Genomic DNA, 18,726 nt, shown 5'->3' with positions numbered 1-18,726 from the left:
TCTTGTTCCCCTCAGTTTGCTCACCGGCCTGGAGACGAGCGGATTACAAAGAATCTCTGTATTGCAGATATTCGGAGCTCCGGACGGAGTTCGGAGTGGAGGTCAGGGATTACTCTTTTCGCGAGGAGGCAGCCGCGTAAGGGCTCGCGCTGGAGAGTTGGAGATGCGGCCGCCCTGGAAAGCGCGCTGCGGCTGCGCGACAAGATCTCGAGCGTCAAGCTCTCCACTTTGGCCAACAGCGGCGCCCAGAGTCCACACTCGGAAACTGCAGCCTGTGCTGCTTCAGTTTAATCGGTACTGTAAATATAATTGTGTGCCTAGCTGAACAAAGTACGTTGATACATCTGTATATTTAATACTCTTTAGAGTCGTACTCTTAGAAATGCTTCTATCCCAAATTTCCAGGTTTTTAGGGAAACCACGTAGATTTAACACATAAACATCTATCTGTTGACATAATCATTCCCCAATCTTCAAATACGCACAAGTCAGAGAAGACTATAACACAGACTTGGCCCAAACTATTGCAGAGTACAGTAATTTTGCATACTTATTCATTAGCAATATAGTGGATAAAATTTATACTACTTTCCTTGTTCCTAACTTTTTCTCCTCTTTTCTAGGGACATCCAAGTTGATTAATTTCAATTTGTTCCAGAGAGCATTAGTAATGCTGAACTGTCTTTTAAAAGGTGAAATTTATGCTTATTTCTAAACTCAACTATTTTTCCAAAATAGTTTCAGTGACTTCCTTATAGTAATATTATCTATTCTTGTTTTCTCTATCTCAGTAATATTCAGTTAAAGAAATAATGTAGCCTGGAAAAAGTTAGCTTATCCCTGTTCTTCCCATTATACAATTATTTTCCTGCTTACAAAACACAACCAGACTCTTCAAAGTTAGCAGGGAAATAATATTTTGCCTTCCAACACAAAGTCGCTAAGGTCTATTGCAGTGCCACACTGGTTTCTACCTCTGCTTTTGTTTTAATCCCATGATGATCTCAAAATGAAAGGAAACACTCCCTGAAAAGTTTGCTGGCAATAGCTCACTGAGTTTTGTAATAATCTCTCCCCTTTGCTTAAAAAACATTTTAAAGCATCCAATGAATTTTGGTTGGGGGATTTTCTTTTTCAAAATACCTGATAATTGTATTTCTGTCAGAGATCCTTTCCTCATAAAGTGTCAGTAACATCATCTTCTCCCCAAGTGATTGTACATCTGAACACTGCATAATGTGTGAAATAGTTCCACACCACAATACAGTCCATTATATGCAAACTACCACCACATACGACAATATGTTAGCAAAACACTGTCATTTTAACCAACACTCAAAAAGTCCCAGAATCAAGATTATCTCATCAACCACCTCTTCCAGATGACAATCACCCAATGTATTGAAATTTACTGAAATGCTATACAAAAGAATAAGGAAGTAATTAATCCCAGATTGGGTTATCTCTAACTGAACTTTTTAAAAAAGAAAACGTGATTTTATTAATACTATTTTTTACATTCTAGGGTATTGTTGTGGAGCAGTTGGGAGGGAGGGGGAAAGGGGAAAGGGGAAGGAAATGGGATGGAAGAAGAAGAAAGGAGGAGCGGCAGGATTGAGGCCTGTGGCACCCCACACATTCCCACAGGGCAGACGGGGGGTTGGGCTTGGTCATTGCTGGGCTGGGTGCAGATGTCAAGGGGGTGTGGCAAAAGCTCTTGCCCCCACCATTCCAGCTCAGGAAACTGGGGCCCTTCTTGCTGCTGCTTGGTTGTTGCTGGGCTAGTTGCAAGTGTTGGGGGGGGGCATGGCCAAGGCCCTTGGCTCCCCACTGCCCCAGCTTAGGAGTCTAACTGAATGTTTTTAGCAGACCCAACAAATGAAATCAAGTACGGGTCTAGGACTTGAGTACATGAGATCATTGTTTCATAAAGCCAGGATCTGTCTCCCATTTGGAGAGCCCACAGCCACACTTCCTTTACATGGCCATACCACTAAAATAGCACATTGGAATTGTGCATGAATACATGTAACTGCCTATTTTATAAATGCCAGTTATAACACTTGAAACGACATTTTATTTGACATATTTTATTGGTTTTGGCCAATGACTTTTAGTGCAGCATTCGATTCCATGTCTGTCTTTGATAAAGATCTTAGTGAAGCTTGACACACACATTTCATTCTTTAGACATCAGTCTAACTCTCCGTCTCAACTTTAATAGATGATTATGTTTTAAATAGGTAAGGAAGCAACCAAGATTTTCAGGGCTACCAAGCTGTGGTAGATGAAAGCAGAAGCATGTCATTGAAAAATGCTTCAGACTGAAAAAATCTTCAGGAACCTTTAATCTTAAGATAACTTTTGAATCTTAAACAGAATCAAGTCTCCTCTGCTAGAGACTTGAGGTGTGTTCTACTTTTGCTAACCTACTGCAAAGAGAAAAACTCAACAATTCATTCTCGTTTCTAGAACACATGAGTTAAGAAAACCAAGTGGAAAGTAGGTGGAGGGTATAAAAATATGACGGTCCACTTATTCACAATCTTCTTCCTAAGCTTTCACTTAAGAAATGATAACATAACCTACGTGTTACATGTTAAAGTATCACCACTGAAATAAACCGGTAAACTTGTTTTTACCTCTTTAAAGTTATTTTAACCACATCTTCAAAACACTTGTTTGGCAAAACAATAAAGTTCACACAAAACACAATTCCCCGTGGAAATAAAAATAAAGGAAGGTCTGAACTTACCTGAATACTTGGGGCGTCATCCTTACATTCACGAAAATCTATAGATGTTAACAAAGAATCACTTTTCTCACAGCTCTCCTGGCTGATGAGCGTGTCCGCGTAGTTGGGCTGAGGGAAGATTAGATGACTCTTCCCCGAGTCCGCGGTGAGGGAGACCTCGTGGGAATAGGTCTGCAGGAAAGCCCGCACCCCGTCCACGCCCACAAAGTGTGAGGTGGGCACGCCAACTAACCCACCGCCAGCAGCCTGACGCATGCGCGACGAGTGCCAGCGCCGGAGCCTGAGCGCCAGCAGCACGACGATGAAAGCAAGGAAGACACAAGAGACCGCGGCCACAGCCACCACTAGGTACAGCGTGAGGTCTGAATCGTTGGGGTCAGCGGGAGTCTTGATGCTGCCCAGGTCAGCCAGGATGTCAGGGATGCTGTCGGCAACAGCCACGGTGAGCGTGACGGTGGCCGAGAGAGGGGGCTCGCCATGGTCCTGGGCGGCCACCACGAGGATCTGCTTGAGCGCGTCTCTCTCCAGCAGGGCCCTCGCCGTGCGCACCTCACCTGTGTGCAGCCCCACTGTGAACAGCCCAGGCTCGGTGGCCTTGAGTAGGCGGTAGGACAGCCAGGCGTTCTGGCCTGAGTCTCTGTCCACTGCCACCACCTTGGTCACCAAGTAGCCAGGCTCTGCAGAGCGGGGAGCCAGCTCTACGCCAGTGGAACCATCAATGGGAAGGGTGGGGTACAGGATCTCAGGTGCATTGTCGTTCTGGTCCGTTACAAATAGGCTCAGTGACACATTGCTGTTGAGTGGTGGGTCCCCGCTGTCACGCGCAGTCACTCTTAGTTGTAAGTTGCGGAATTGCTCATAGTCAAAGGAGCGCAATGCATACAAGATGCCAGTGTCGGAGTTGATGGAGACATAGGAAGACACCGGCACCCCCTGGACGGTGTCCTCAGACAAGGAATACGTGACCTGGGCATTCTCATCGCTGTCAGGGTCCTCTGCGGTCACCGAGAAGATGGAGGTACCTCTGAGGTTGTTCTCGGGGATATAGATGGAATAGGAGGAGTGGGGGAAGGTGGGCGGGTTGTCGTTGGTGTCTGCCACATGCACGGAGATGTGAGTTTCTGTGGAGAGGGGAGGAGTACCGCCATCTGTGGCTTTCAGTGTGATGTTATACACAGAGAGTTTTTCTCTGTCCAGGTTTTTCTCTGTGACCAATCTATAGTAATTATCTATTGATCTTTCTAATTTAAAAGGCAGATTTTCTGGAACAGTGCAGGTCACCTCACCATTCTTCCCAGAATCTCTGTCTTGGAGGTAGAAAAGAGCAATTACTGTGCCAGGAGGTGTGTCTTCAGGGATGGAGCGGCTTACAGACGTTACAGTCACTTCTGGAACATTGTCATTCACATCTAAAATTGTGATCAGTACTTTTGCCTTTGTCAAACTACCAGGACTGTCCTGAGCCTGAACTTCCATTTCATAGAACCCGGATTCTTCGTAATCTAAGCCTTCTAAAATTGACAATTCTCCTGTAAGGGAGTTCAAATGGAATATCTGTAGAAGTTTTGGGGTTATTTTCCTAAAAGAATACGTGATTTCCCCATTGACTCCTTCATCCAGGTCGATAGCATTTACTGTGAGCAGTCTTGTGCCCACCGGCACGTTCTCGGGGACGGTCACTTGGTACTGGGGCAGAGAGAAGACAGGCGCGTTATCATTCACATCCACCACTGTTACTTGGATATGGGCGGTGCCAGATCGGGGTGGGTCGCCGCCGTCAGAGGCTGTGAGGACCAGGTGGTGAACCCCCTCTTCCTCCCTGTCCAGCTCCCGCTCCAGCACCAGTTCCGGGTATTTATTTCCATCATCTCCACTTTGCACAACCAGGGAGAAGTGGCGATTGGGGCTGAGCTGGTATCTCTGGAGGGAGTTCGTGCCAACATCTGGATCCCCAGCCTCGTTTAACGGAAACCGCACCCCAGGAGCTGTATTCTCCATTATTTTCACGTTTATTTCTTCGGTCAAGAATCTAGGAGCATTATCATTAACATCTATTATTTCCACTTCTACAGGGTAAAGATTCATTTTATCTTCCATCAAAATGTTAAAGCTCACTAGACACCGCGTGCTCTGAGCACAGAGCTCCTCTCGGTCTATCCTGTCTGCTGTGACCAAGATGCCACTTCGTGGGTTCAGAGAGAAAAGCTGCGTCCTACCTCTGGAGACGATGCGGACTCCGCGCTCCGCCAGATCCCGGGGTTCCAGTCCCAGGTCCTTGGCGATATTACCCACAAAAGATCCTTTTTCTGTCTCCTCCGACACGGAGTAGAGAATGTGTCCTGCCCAGGCTTCCCATCGGGTCCCCAGGAGGATGGAGAGCAGGAAGAATCCTCTGTACTTCCCGCCCCTCTGCTGAGAGGCCATTGTTGTCCTGCTGATCTTCCTTAACACTGAGCCGTCTCAGACTCTGCATCCGAATGCCAGCGTGTCCACGTGGAGCCCTCTGAATTCGGAAGGGGAGCCCCAGAATCCAGCAGGATAGCGGCTTGAGTTTGGCGCAGCTTGGAAGAGAGCTTGTCTCAATCTGTCGTTCCTCTGTGCTGTAAAACTCGGTGGCTCTGGCGGATCGCTTGCACCATTTCCCCCCGGTGAGTGAACAGCGGCACTCAGAGTCCTTACTAAGTTACTGCACCATACCGAAGCAAAATGAACTCATTTTACCGAAAATCGTTTCAGCCTTCAAAATTTCCCTGTTTAGTTAAATTTCTTCACGCCAGATATCTCTGATATACTTTAAAAATACATTTTAGGACAGCGAGTTAATGCAACAGTGTTCCTGGGTGGGTGTTCAGTAATTTCAGATAATTTTTTAAAATCTCTGTTTTGCATTGCAACTTTGAAGTGAGTCTTTTGGGCGCTGACTCACACTTTATTGCCCATAAAGAAAAATCAGCCATTGCAGGTAAAAAGATACGCTTTTAAAATTATCTATGAAAAGTGTTACATAGCACATTTTTCATCAGTGTATACAAATTCTAATTAATTCAATAACGTTATTGAACACATACTATGTTCTAGACACCATCATTCAAGACCCAGAGAGTCAAAATTTTCTTAATACTATAGAGATGTACTTTTATTTGGGGGTATTTAACTTATTTTTTGTGATTGGCCAGTACCGGGATCTGAACAAACCCTTAACCTTTGTGTTATACCACCATGCTCCAACCAACTGAGCAAGACCTTAGGGATGTATTTTAACAAATTTTTCATTTTATGGAGGCTTAGAGATGGTTTAGTCTAAAACTTTAACAGTTTTAAAAAATGAGAGGTAATTGCCTTGTTCCTGATTATATAGTAGTAGAACAAATGCAGTAATCCAAATATTTTCACTCCCAGTCTTGTAATAAAAGAGAGAAAAGGGGAGAATCATTGTTGGCCTCCACAGATGCTTTGTGCTCAAAAAGTATTGTTAGAGATGAAGTGAGAAGCCAGGCAGCAACAATCAGCTATACAAGCAACCCATTTTTTACAGAAGGCAGAAGTTTGCAGAGATCCTACTGGGCTGTGAATTCATAAGAAAGTGCATGTTGGTTTGATTACTTCTTTTCATTGTGCAATTCAAATGTTTATTCTGCCCTTTTCTAGAATAATTGAGAAAAGGATGGTGTCTAGACAGCATTTGAGCAATGTGCATGACTGTCCTAAGAGAATCCTTAGAGGTACTAATTTCTCCACTGACGTTGATGAAGTAAAACTCAATTGTTGATGGATCCAAGGCTACCCTCAGCTGTCAGAAATAAAAGTTCCTTCTACACAGTTGTAGAAGAAAAGAGAGTGACCTGCTCTGGAAAGAGTGACACCAGGCAAGAAATATCCTTGCTCTGTAAATTATTTTAAATCCTAGAGGAGTAGCTAGAAGAACCAGGAGGAGGAATCAGAAGTAACCCTGAGGTGTCCAACTAAGTAATCTATTTCTGCTGTCTGATAGCATTCTTCTAGAACATAGGAAATACTTTGAATGAGATGCTGTTGCAATCTATCAAAATAATTCATAGTCATGCTTGCTTTCACCAAGTAGATAAAAGAAAATTTTCTTTAAAGAAATCCATATAGATATTATAGATAAATTCCATAAACAGAAGTTAAATTCTATTTGTTTAGTAATTTTGAAATTTTTGATGCAAGCAAAGTGTATGGTTACTAAACATCATAAGTACTTGTAGACAAGTTCAAATACACTTTCATGCCTGGAGGTGATGGCTCTCAATGTCTTGATCCTTTTCTACCTGATGCCTTAAAATTCATAGTTTCATCTCGCATTTGTCTCTTAATTCTACTGTTTTTTAAAAGTCTTACCTAACTTATTACTTTTTTTTTTTTTTGGCGGCTGGTGGGTATGGGGATCTGAACCTATGACCTTGGTGTTGTCAGGCTGTACTCTAACCAACTGAGCTAACCAGCCAGCCTCTGACTTATTACTTCTCAGTACCTTCTTTGGAGCTAAATAAATAAGTTCTAGTTAAATGATATTATAGACTACTTTGAACATAATGCATACTTTAGAGAGTAAATGGCTTCATTATCTCTAGTACTCAAGTTTTCTAAGTTATTCCATAATGTAAAATTAGATATTAAAGATCTCTACTAGACCATCAAGATATATTTAATAAAATCTAACAGAAGATTACTGTATCAAACTTAACTAATATTACAGTTTCAAAGGGAGTATGTTATTACTGGTTGAGTTATTAGGAAGAATTTCAACCTTCATTTGTTTACTCACATTGAAAAATTACGTGGAAAGTCTTGACTTCCCAGGTATCAAGTTAATTATCTTCTTTTTTTTGTGTGTGAAGCTTTTTCCTATCAAAGGACCATTTGGTTGGAGTTCTGTCTAGATTTTCATTCCCAAGCAAAGATGCAGTTATTTTCCAATGATTCTCTCTGAGATTTTTCTCCATCCCCTTTGACAATTGCCACCTCAACAGAAGTTTGATCACAAATGGATGTTTTTCACAGATGATGAAATAGCTCAATAATTTTATAGGTTTTTTTCCCCTGATGCTTCAAAATGCAGTATATATTCAAAATATCAGACAGGCTACCTTATTATTAATGATCTGTGTGGTGGGTAGATCAAAGAGTCTCATTTAGTCAGATCTTAGCAAATTCCATGATTGCCAGGATGTTTAACAGTTGGTCAGTCCACAAGAATAAATGGCTATTGTGAGAATAGAATCTGAAAAATTTTCTATCAGTGAAATATTCTATTTGTTTAAGTGAAATGGTCATAGGTAACTCAGATAATAGAATAAAATAAAACCAGCCTACTATTCATGAAACCCAGTTAGCGAGCTTTGACTATAACAATACGTATTCAAGATGTAGTTTAGATAGCCTCAAATTGGTGATATAGTAAGATAACATTCACACTCTCATAGTATATGAAGCAAATCATCATACCTATTTGTGTAAGAGGCCATTTGACTCACATGACTGATACCCAGATTCAAGTTGTTTAAAATTGTTATTTACTATTAAATTCTGGTTAAAACCACCAAAGAATTATATCATGAATGTCCCAACAAATTAGATTTAAAAACATGTATGATTGGAATCTCTTGGTTAACCTGAAATAAATAATTCTATAATAATTGCTGAAATGTAAATATTACAAGATTGATTTAGAAAAAACGAATTACTCTTAACACCTTATTTTTAAAAACATCAACTGAATGTTATCTTTATGGAGACTGACAGTCAAATCATGAAGGAGGTTCTCATTTATTTTCAAGGTATTTTCTCAATTATTTGTTTTCTTACATATGCATAGGAAATTGACAAACAAGTGGCTAATCCACTCTAATATCAGATTGTAAAATCCTCCAATTCAAGACTGGGGGAAAAAAACAAACCAAACCAAACCAAAACAAAAAATCCATCTTGGCCATAATGTAGTTCAACAACTCATCAAATTATAGAATTCCCTGTACTCCATTAATTCCAGGGCCAACAACTTAATTTTGAAGAGTGCCAGTAAAAGAATCTCCTACCTCCTAATTGATCTATTTCCTGTTAGAACAACTTTGACAATTAAAAACTTTGCTGTTTGCTGTGCACAAGTCATAATTTCATTTGAACCATTGGGTCATCATGAATAAGGCTAATGATTCTTCTAAATGATAACCTCTTTCCTTCAAACATTTGAATAAATAGTTCTTATATGACAGAAGCTTTATTTTATCTGGGTAAAGACTGGCAAATTATTTAAATTTTTATTTGAACCCTATTAATCCTTTATTCTCCCATTCACCAATCAGTCCTTTATTTTTAGAGATATTTCCTATAAGAAGACACTATTGAGCATATTTTAAAGTTCATTTTCATTCTTAAATACTATCAAGCACACAGTGTGAGATGACATTGTAATAGGCACACAGCATCAGGAGTTTACATTTAGTTGTTAGCAAACCAGTAATTATAATAATGGTAATGTCAACAAATTCCTGTTCACTATACTGTTCTATAGTTTGAAAAAAATTTTTATGAAATTTTATTTCATTTTCCCAGAATTTGAGTGAAGTAGATAATGTAAGTCTTTGAAATTTTAATTTTAATCTGAAGGTTATAGAGATTGTGACTGCCCCCAATATATGACAGGTAGTCCCAGGAATATTATTCAGGTCTTTTAACACCAAAGATAAGGTGTTCCCTGCTATAGGCATCAATGACTCTTATCTTTTTTAAAAAATAATTTTTGATTCCCAAGTAATAAGGAAAATATCTCTCATGAATCTCCATTGTTTCAGAAAACATTTACAATTATTAAGTAACATTGAGAAAAACACCAAGATCTTGATCTTCTTTAACAGAAACTGCAATTTAGTTTTTTTCTTACATTAGAAAAAGAAAGGATCTCACAAATGTCATATAATAGGAAAAAATAACAAAAAACAAAACAAAACAAAACTAAGAAATGAAATGCATGCAATCTAAGGCACAAATAGCCAACAGGGGAAAGGTAAAGAAAATCTAGGGCATGCATTATTAACACTTTTTTCTTGATCAAATTGTTTAACCTCACTGAGCCTCGATTTCTTCATCTTCAAGGAGAAAGCAATAACTCTATTGTAAAGCTGTTGTAAGGACTGGAAGATATAAGAAAAGTGTCTGGCAAATAGTAAGTGTTCAATAGATGCTAGCTCTTGCAAATATCATCTCTGATAATAGCCTAGCAGATGAACTGTCTGTGGACAATCTCAGTTGAAGATAAAATAATATAACATCATTGCATAAGAACCATTGCTTTAAATCTCTCTGTTACATAATATTTGGTATGTTTATATCTTGCCTGTACAATTTGCAGTTTAGCACTAAATTTCAGAAATGGTTACTTATACTTTTCCTGTGTATATTAAAGCACTTAGTACAGACCCTGGCACTGAACCTTTAATAATGCTGTTGTATGGAGTGAGGTATAAAGCGATGCTTAAGGTCTTTTTAGATATTGCTTTCTATGGAGAATGATTTTATGAACTTACTGCTAACAAAAAAACATTGTTTGAACAACACAATCATGATTTCTGCTTAAGGACCACAGGACTAAATGGAAATTCTCAGAATTCTTCAGCAAAGAGAAAACCCTGACTCCGGTTCTGGCTCAGTAATGATTTAGTCCAAGAAACTGCCTATTTGTCAACCAAAGAGTGAATACCCAACTAAACACATATCTTCCTCCTCTTGGTCTCAGGCACACTCAAGAAACTGATTGATTTCCATTCTAAATGCACCCTTCCACAGCTGCTTGTACAGGAAGTTAATACAACGGAAGATTATTAAAGCCTTAAATGCTTCAACAAATTTTTCTTCTGAAATTCGAGAAAACTAAGATTTAAGAGAGATTGATTGATAGAAAAGAAAAATATTAGAACTACATGATTCACTGTAAACGATTAAGACAACAAAGCACTGATCGAAGAGAGCTTTAAAGTTTCCTGTTAAGTGGGGCATTAGACTCGCAGAGGGAGAGAGCTTACATAGGGTTGTGGTGGGGGAGAGAGGTCACGGATACATTGGGTGGGGGACGTGGGGAATAATCGCAATTGTGGTAGTGGCCATCCTGATACTATTGATCTGACCATCACATCCTGGGCACAGGTGGTGACGGTCAGCATTGTACCCCATGAGTTCGCATAATCAATAAAACAAGATAAAATAAAATAAAATTTCCTATTAAAATAAAACCAGTGATAGCAATAACCTCACCTGAACAAGGGAGTCTTCCTCTTCACATAAACCTAAATATCCCTGTATCAAAAGAGGCTCGCTTTTCTCACAGTCCTCTTGGCTGATGAGCGTGTCCGCGTAGTTGGGCTGAGGGAACATGATGTGGCTCTTCCCTGAGTCCCCGGTGAGGGAGACCTCGTGGGAATTGGTCTGCAGGAAAGCTGGCACCCTGTCCACGCCCACAAAGTGAGAGGCTGTCACGCCCACTAATCTGTCGCCCGCAGCCTGGAGTAAGCGCGACTTGTGCCAGCGCCGTAGCCTGAGCGCCAGCAGCATCATGACGAAGGCGAGGAAGACGCAGGAGACGGCTGCCACCGCCACCACCAGGTAAAGTGTGAGGCCTGAAGCAACAGAGTCGTGTGGGACCTCAAGGCTGTCCAGGTCGGCCAGGACGTCTGGGATGCTGTCAGCCACAGCCACGGTGAGCGTAACGGTGGCCGAGAGAGGGGGTTGGCCGTGGTCCTGGACGGCCACCACGAGACTCTGCTTGAGCGCATCTCTGTCCAGCAGGGCCCGCGCTGTGCGCACCTCGCCTGTGTGCAGCCCCACCACGAAGAGCCCAGGCTCGCTGGCCTTGAGCAGGCGGTAGGACAGCCAGGCGTTCTGGCCTGAGTCTCTGTCCACTGCCACCACCTTGGTCACGAGGTAGCCAGGCTCTGCTGAGCGGGGCGCCAGCTCCACACCAGTGGAGCCATCAATTGGGAGGGTGGGGTACAGGATCTCAGGCACATTGTCATTCTGGTCCATCACGAACAGGTTCAGCGATACGTTGCTGCTGAGTGGAGGGTCCCCGCTGTCGCTGGCTGTCACCCACAGCTGCAGGTCTCTAAACTGCTCATAATCAAAGGAGCGCAGCGCATACAGAATACCGGTGTTGGAATTGATGGAGACATAGGAGGACAGAGGCGCCCCCTGGAGGCTGTCTTCAGCCAGGGAGTAGGTGATTTGGGCGTTCTCGTCGCTGTCAGGGTCCAGCGCATTCACGGAGAAGATGGAAGCACCTCTGGGGTTGTTCTCAGGGATGTAGACAGAGTAGGAGGTGTGGCAGAAGGTGGGTGGGTTGTCGTTGGTGTCTGCCACGTTTACGGAGATGAGCGTTTCTGTAGACAGGGGCGGCATTCCTTTGTCTGTGGCTGTCACAGTGATGTTGTACAAAGATACCTTTTCCCGGTCGAGGACTGTATTTGTCACTAATCGATAATAATTGTCTACTGATTTTTCCAGTTCAAATGGGAGACTTTCTGAGATGGAACACATTACCAGACCATTCGGTCCAGAGTCTCGATCATACACCTGAAAAAGAGCGATCACTGTTCCTGGAGGAGCGCTTTCAGCAATCGTTCTGCTTCCAGATGTAACGACCACTTCCGGCACATTGTCATTCACATCCAAGACAGTTATTAAGACTTTTGCTCTGTCTCTCAGACCTGGCGGATCCCGGGCTTCAACATCCAGTTCATAAAAGCTTGAGTCCTCATAGTCTAGATTTGCAGAAGTTGAAATTTCTCCAGTCAAAGCATTCAAACAGAAAATCTGTGAGATCTTTTCCGTGATCTTCACGAAGGAATACGTTACTTCTGCGTGAACTCCTTCATCCCGGTCGGTGGCATTTACCAACAACAGCGGGGTACCTACTGGCAAATTCTCAGGAACATTCACATGGTATACAGGCTGCGTAAACACCGGAGCATTGTCATTCGCATCTAAGACAGTTACCAGAATTTTTGCCACCCCTGAGCGGACAGGGTCACCGCCATCCATGGCAGTGAGTACCAGGTGATGAAAGGCTTCTCCCTCCCGGTCCAGGGTGCGCTCCAGAACCAGCTCCGGGTACTTGAGCCCATGGACTTCGCTTTGCATCTCCACTGAGAAGTGACTATTACTGCTGAGCTTGAAGCCCTGAACAGAGTTCATTCCCACATCAGGGTCATAGACTTCCATTAGTGGAAAATGAGAAGAAGGAGCTGCGTTTTCTAGAATTTTCACTTCCAAATTTTCCCTTAAGAACCGAGGTGTATTGTCATTAACGTCCACTATTTCCACTTCCACAGGATAAAGATTCAGTTTATCTTCGATCAGGATGTTAAAACTCACCAGACACCGCGCGCTCTGAGCGCAGAGCTCCTCCCGGTCAATCCTGCCCGCGGTGACCAAGCTGCCGCTCCGCGGGTTCAGAGAGAAAAGCTGCGTCCTACCTCTGGAGACGATGCGGACTCCGCGCTCCGCCAGCTCCCAAGCCTCCAGCCCTAGATCCTTAGCGATGTTGCCCACAAAGGAACCTTTCTCCAGCTCCTCGGGGATAGAGTAGCGGATCTGCCTGGCCCCGGCCCCCCACAGCGTAACCAGAATGAAGGGCAGGAGCAGCTTGCTGCGGTGCCGGCGCCTCTGCAGAGCAGCCATTACTGGCTTGTTATGGGCTTCTCTTGGATTATGAGTAGGAATAATAGATCTGCACCACTTACGTGCTTCCTAGAATTAGAGGTAATGGTCTTTAAACAAGCAGAGACCAGATGCGAAGTGTTGCAGGTCAGAATTTCTGTGCAGCTTTCGTGTCTGATCTGCTCTGTTGTTGGAGGATATAGCTCGAGTTCCCATTGATTTTCTGGCCGGGGTGAGTGAACAGCGACGCTTAGAGTCTTAACTTAATAATGCACCATTTTGTGAAACTATCATACAGAGGATTTTGTTTCTGCTAAATCAGCAGAGATAATACTCATAATATTTCTCTCCCCAAGAGAGTGAAGCATTTGGAAGAATAAGATTTTTTGAATAATTAAAAATATTCCCTGGAATTTACCACTTATTTTGTAAAAATATCTCTTAGGACCTTGGAGAACAGAAATACTCGTAATATTACACTTTTCTATAAATCTTAAGTTACCACACTCAACCGTCATTTACATTTGTCCCATTTTCAATAAGGGCATCAACAACCACACATACATTTTGAATCAATCCACTACAGTGCCACTTACAAAAGTTGCCATTTTCAGATGCCATTATCTGTTTTTATTAACATATAGATTAAGAAATGCCCTGATGTAGACAACATATGTGTATACTTTTAAAAACACACAAAGGAAGTGAAAATATATAGGCTGCACTAAATATATTTTAATATATTTATTATATGTTATTTATAATATCTTTTAGGGCTGACTGCATTGGAACTAAGTAAACCACTTGATTGTCTAGATTTATGTTGAATTCTAGATAGAAAATATGTCTCACAATGACTGTTGGAGACACTATTGTATTTAAATGTCTGATTACATTGTTATAGTGTTAACAAAAATTTCAGGACCATCCCAAGGAGACTTTCTATGAAAGAACAATTGCAACACAAATAGGCCTATAAAGAATTTCCTAGACCCTTACTACATGCTCAGAAAAGTCTATAAAACACAATGAAATCAGGGCATATTTAACGTGTATACTTTTAAATCTCTAAATTAATCAGTTGAAGCCTAATTATATTTATGGGAGGAAAGGCTTGAAGAAACTCACCTCTTGCAAATTGACTGAATTAGAAATCATGTTGGGGGTGTCATTACTGGTACTTTCAAACCAAGACACTTCTTCACATAAAATACCTTGTGGTGGAGTGTTTTCAGGCTTTATATTGAGGAATTTAAACTCGGTCTTCGAGGAATGTGAGGCAGCACATAAATTGTAGGAATAAGGCAAAGTCCCTTCACTGTAGTTGTGTAGAACCCCAGGTACAGTCGTAGAGCAGAGCCCAGGCTGAAAGCAGCCCCAGGCGGCGGGGCTGGAGGAGTGTCTCAGGTGCAGGGCGGTGGCCAGAATCACCGTGAGGAGGAAGAGCACGGAGATCAAGGCCAAGGCCACCACCAGGTAAAACTGTAGCTCGGCCTGAGGGTCAGAGGGTGTAGGACCATGGGTAAGATCCGGCAGCGCCTCTTGTAGGCTGTCCGCGAAGACCAGGAGCAGCGTTGCGGTGGCTGAGAGAGGTGGCTGCCCACCGTCGCGCACAGCGACCAGCAGGCGATGTCGGGCTGCGTCCCTGTCCCCCAAGGCACGCACCGTACGCACCTCGCCAGTGCGCAGTCCCAGGCTGAAGAGCCCGGGCTCGCTGGCCTGCAGCACGTGGTAGGACAGCCAGGCGTTGTGTCCCGAGTCTGCGTCCACTGCCACCACCTTGGTGACCAGGTAGCCGGGCTCCGCCGCGCGCGGCACCGTGTCGAAGAGCGCCGAGCCGTCGGGCCCCAGCGCCGGGTACAGCACCCGCGGCCCGTTGTCGTTGCGGTCGCCCACCAGCACGCGCAGGCTCACGTTGGCGCTGAGCGCGGGCGAGCCCTGGTCGCGGGCCTGCAGCGTCAGCTCGAAGGCGTGCAGCTGCTCGTGGTCGAAGGCACGCTGCGCGAACACCACCCCGCTCTGTGCGCTCACGGACACGTAGGACGACAGCACCCGCGGCTCTAGGTCACTGGCTATTATCGAGTAGGAGACGTGGCCGTTGGGACCCAGGTCTGGGTCGGAGGCGCTAATCTGGGCGATGGAGACTCCAGGCGGGTTGTTCTCGGCCACCTGAACCAAGTAGGACGCCTGGTGGAATACTGGAGCGTTGTCATTGACGTCGACAATGTGCAGGGTGATGCTTTTTTGGAGGAGAGGGGTGGATTGCCTTTGTCGCTGGCTGAAATGGTGACATTGTACTCTGAGATCTGCTCTCGGTCCAGGGATCCATCTGTCACCAACTTGTATGTGTTTTTCGTATCTTGAACTATTTTAAATGGGAAATTTCCTTTTAGTTGGCACGTGATTTCCCCATTAAGTCCAGAGTCTTGATCATGTGTTTTGATCAGGGCAGCAACAGTCCCAAGCTCAGCATCTTCTTGTATATGCTGGGATTCAGAAGCCAGGGTTATCTCTGGGACATTGTCGTTTTCATCCAAAATATCTATTTGTATTTTACAATATGTAGTGTGATGTCCACCGTCCTTTGCTTCCACCCCAATTGTGTAGCTCTGTCTCTCTTCAAAGTCCAGTCCTTCACCAGTGGTGAGTTCCCCTGTTTTACTGTCCAGCTTGAACAGTTCTTTCACTGACTTACCAATATTGATGAAGGCATAGGTGATCTTGGCATTGATCCCCTCATCCGGATCAGTGGCCATAACTCTTAGGACCAAGGAGCCGGCAGGCAAATTCTCTCTAACACTGACCCTGTACATGTCCTGGGTGAACTTTGGTGTGTTATCATTTGCATCTGCGACAATTATCCTGATCTGGGTAGTACAGCTTCTGGACGGCTCGCCCCCGTCCACAGCTGTGAGGACCAGGTGGTGACAGGACTGCTCTTCCCTGTCCAGGGACGCGTTCAGTACCAGCTCTGGGTACCTACTGCCATCTGGGTTCTCCTTCTGAATCAAAGAGAAGTGCGGGTCAGGGCTAAGGTAGTACTGCTGCAGCGAATTGACACCTACATCAGAATCTTGCGCGGATTCGAGGGCAAAGGTGGCTCCAGTTAGTGCCATTTCGCTGATTTCCAGCTCAGTGATATTTCGGCTAAAGGTTGGTGGGTTGTCGTTGACATCCTGGATCAGCACAGTTATATGGAAAAAGTTTAAAGGCTTTTCAGCAACCATTTCGAATTCCAGAACATACATTGACTTCTTGCCACAAATCTGCTCTCGGTCTATACGGTTGCTTACGAGTAAGTTTCCATTCTCGGTGCTCACAGTAAAGAAATTCTTCTCTGCACTAACCCGCAGGTTCCGAATAGGCAAATCCCGCACACCAAGCCCCAGATCCTTGGCGAGGTTCCCCACCAGCGAGCCGCTGGCCAGCTCCTCGGGAATAGCATAGTGGATCTGCTCCAAGAGCGCGGGGCAGAACAAAAACAGCAAGAAGAAAAATGGCATTCGTCTCCGCCCTGCTGGGCTCCTCAGTCCTGAGCTGTTTCCCATCTCGCTCTCTGTGCCTTTACCTTTCTGATTCGGAGGGGAGGCGACCTTTAAACGATCCTAAGAGGTCTCTGAGCAGGGGCGACTACTTGCTTTGTCTGGCGGCGTGGGTTCTCTGATGGATATCTCCTCTGCAGGGAACCGGAGAGAGTGCACTTTTCTCCCAGACCGCGTCCGCGGGCAATTCGGCTGAGGCGGGAGGAGCCAATATTTCGTTCAGGACTATTCAACAGCGGCACCCCGCGTCTCAGCTGCAGAACTGCATAGTGGCGACCAAATCAGCTCTAAAGAGCCGCTTATAGGAGAAAATTCTACTGAATAAGGACACTGACACTCATTCTTTCCATTTAAAGAGAATTTTAGCATTTAAAATATTTACTATATCTTTAGTTCATTTCTTGGAACTTGAACTTTATCCATACCAAATCAAGTGATTTTTACTCGGCAAAGAGCAGAGATAACCTCGCTCAAGATGCTTTTAGTTTCCATTTTCATAAAATGGTCATAATACTATCTTCCCTGTTTACCTTAGTAGAATTGAGGATTAAATAAAATAATATATAGAAAAGCCTACAAACGAAAGACAGCGCTGCTGATGGCAGATGTACTATAATTATTCTTGAAAGATCAGGTGGATGTGTGTTATTATTCCACTCTATTTCCTTTTCTTTTAAGTTATGAAAGTAATAAGTCTCATCGCTGGTCGTTTTATCTTATGCCTCACTTTCTTCTATCTTATCTTTATCATCTTCCCCCCTGGAAGAATTAATAGGTAAGCAAAAAGATTATCCTTATAAAATATAAGTATACTAAGAAGGAGCAGACTCTTTTCCTTAGTTTCCAAGTGGCTACTTTAAATTGAAGGAGTCTGATTGAAAAACTCTTCCAAAATTATATTTTTCCACATTACAATACGATTGTCCTCAATTGTGCTGTTCTTTCCCAAGTAGCTTAACAATGGTGAGTTATTTGGATTTGAGGCGTGAAATACAAGTCCTTATAATTACATATGACAAGGAAAGTAATCTATGTTGACTGCTTGTCCTTTGTCCCCAGCTTACTATCTGATCATCCTGACCTTTTGTTATTTACATTGCGACTTTGTCAATAAGCATGCCGATTTTCATGTTTCTCTTTTGATGGATGACTAATAATGGGATCCAAACTCTTGACCTTGGTGTTACTAGCACCACACTCTCACAAGTGAGTTGGAGCTAATGGCCAGCCCTTAATTTCCATGTTTCTGACAGGAATCTTAACATCTTTAACTCCATTTCCAAACTAGAAAACCTTTATAAATTATCTTTAACCTATATAAAACATTGTTATCCTAAAACTTGGCATGTGTGCAGCAACTCAGGATACATACCCAAATCTATAACCTTTTTATTGAAAAAAGATGGAAAAGTGAGTTTTCACATAACAATAAATGATGTTAGCATCTATCATACAGATTCTCTCGTTACTTTTTGTATGCATTCACTATTCAGTGAATCTGCACATTTAACATGGAGGTTAGAATTGCCATATATACATATAACTGGATGCCCTTTAAATAAATGTTTAAAAAATAAAAATCAAGTGGTCCTAGATTCCCAAATGTGTGATATAAACCTGTCATGTGGTTGAGTAATATAGCCTGTTATCCCATTAATAATGCTCTATTACAACTTCCCTCTTTTATTCATAATTTGCTGCTGATGTTTAAGGTGTTGAAGGCACAAAATTTGAAAGATTGAAAAATCGTTTAACAAGAAG

At 43.1% G+C, this 18,726-nt stretch overlaps 4 protein-coding genes across 4 annotated transcripts in view; all 4 read right to left on the bottom strand.

Annotated features, from left to right (window-relative positions):
* Positions 1-18,726, bottom strand: part of LOC134370930 (protocadherin gamma-C4) — a 135,483-nt gene that overhangs the window by 108,906 nt on the left and 7,851 nt on the right. The gene's annotated exons all lie outside the window — the stretch shown is intronic.
* LOC134369475 (protocadherin gamma-A7-like) lies at positions 21-5,179 on the bottom strand. Its single transcript, XM_063085945.1, has 2 exons — positions 2,707-5,179; positions 21-226 (listed from the first exon to the last, which is right to left on the bottom strand). The coding sequence occupies exons 1-2, from the start codon at positions 5,177-5,179 to the stop codon at positions 21-23; spliced, it is 2,679 nt and encodes an 892-aa protein (XP_062942015.1).
* On the bottom strand, positions 6,659-13,492 carry LOC134369474 (protocadherin gamma-A6-like). Its single transcript, XM_063085944.1, has 2 exons — positions 11,024-13,492; positions 6,659-6,670 (listed from the first exon to the last, which is right to left on the bottom strand). Exons 1-2 carry the CDS (start codon positions 13,442-13,444, stop codon positions 6,659-6,661), a joined length of 2,433 nt encoding a protein of 810 aa, XP_062942014.1. The 5' UTR covers positions 13,445-13,492.
* On the bottom strand, positions 14,522-16,971 carry LOC134369919 (protocadherin gamma-B3-like). The gene is given in 2 exon segments (XM_063086761.1): positions 14,522-15,669; positions 15,672-16,971. Coding segments are annotated over 2 exon segments (2,448 nt in total).

This window comes from Cynocephalus volans, chromosome 2, assembly GCF_027409185.1.
Source record: "Cynocephalus volans isolate mCynVol1 chromosome 2, mCynVol1.pri, whole genome shotgun sequence".
Lineage (NCBI taxonomy): Eukaryota > Metazoa > Chordata > Mammalia > Dermoptera > Cynocephalidae > Cynocephalus > Cynocephalus volans.
This window is presented reverse-complemented; position numbering and strand designations above follow the sequence as displayed.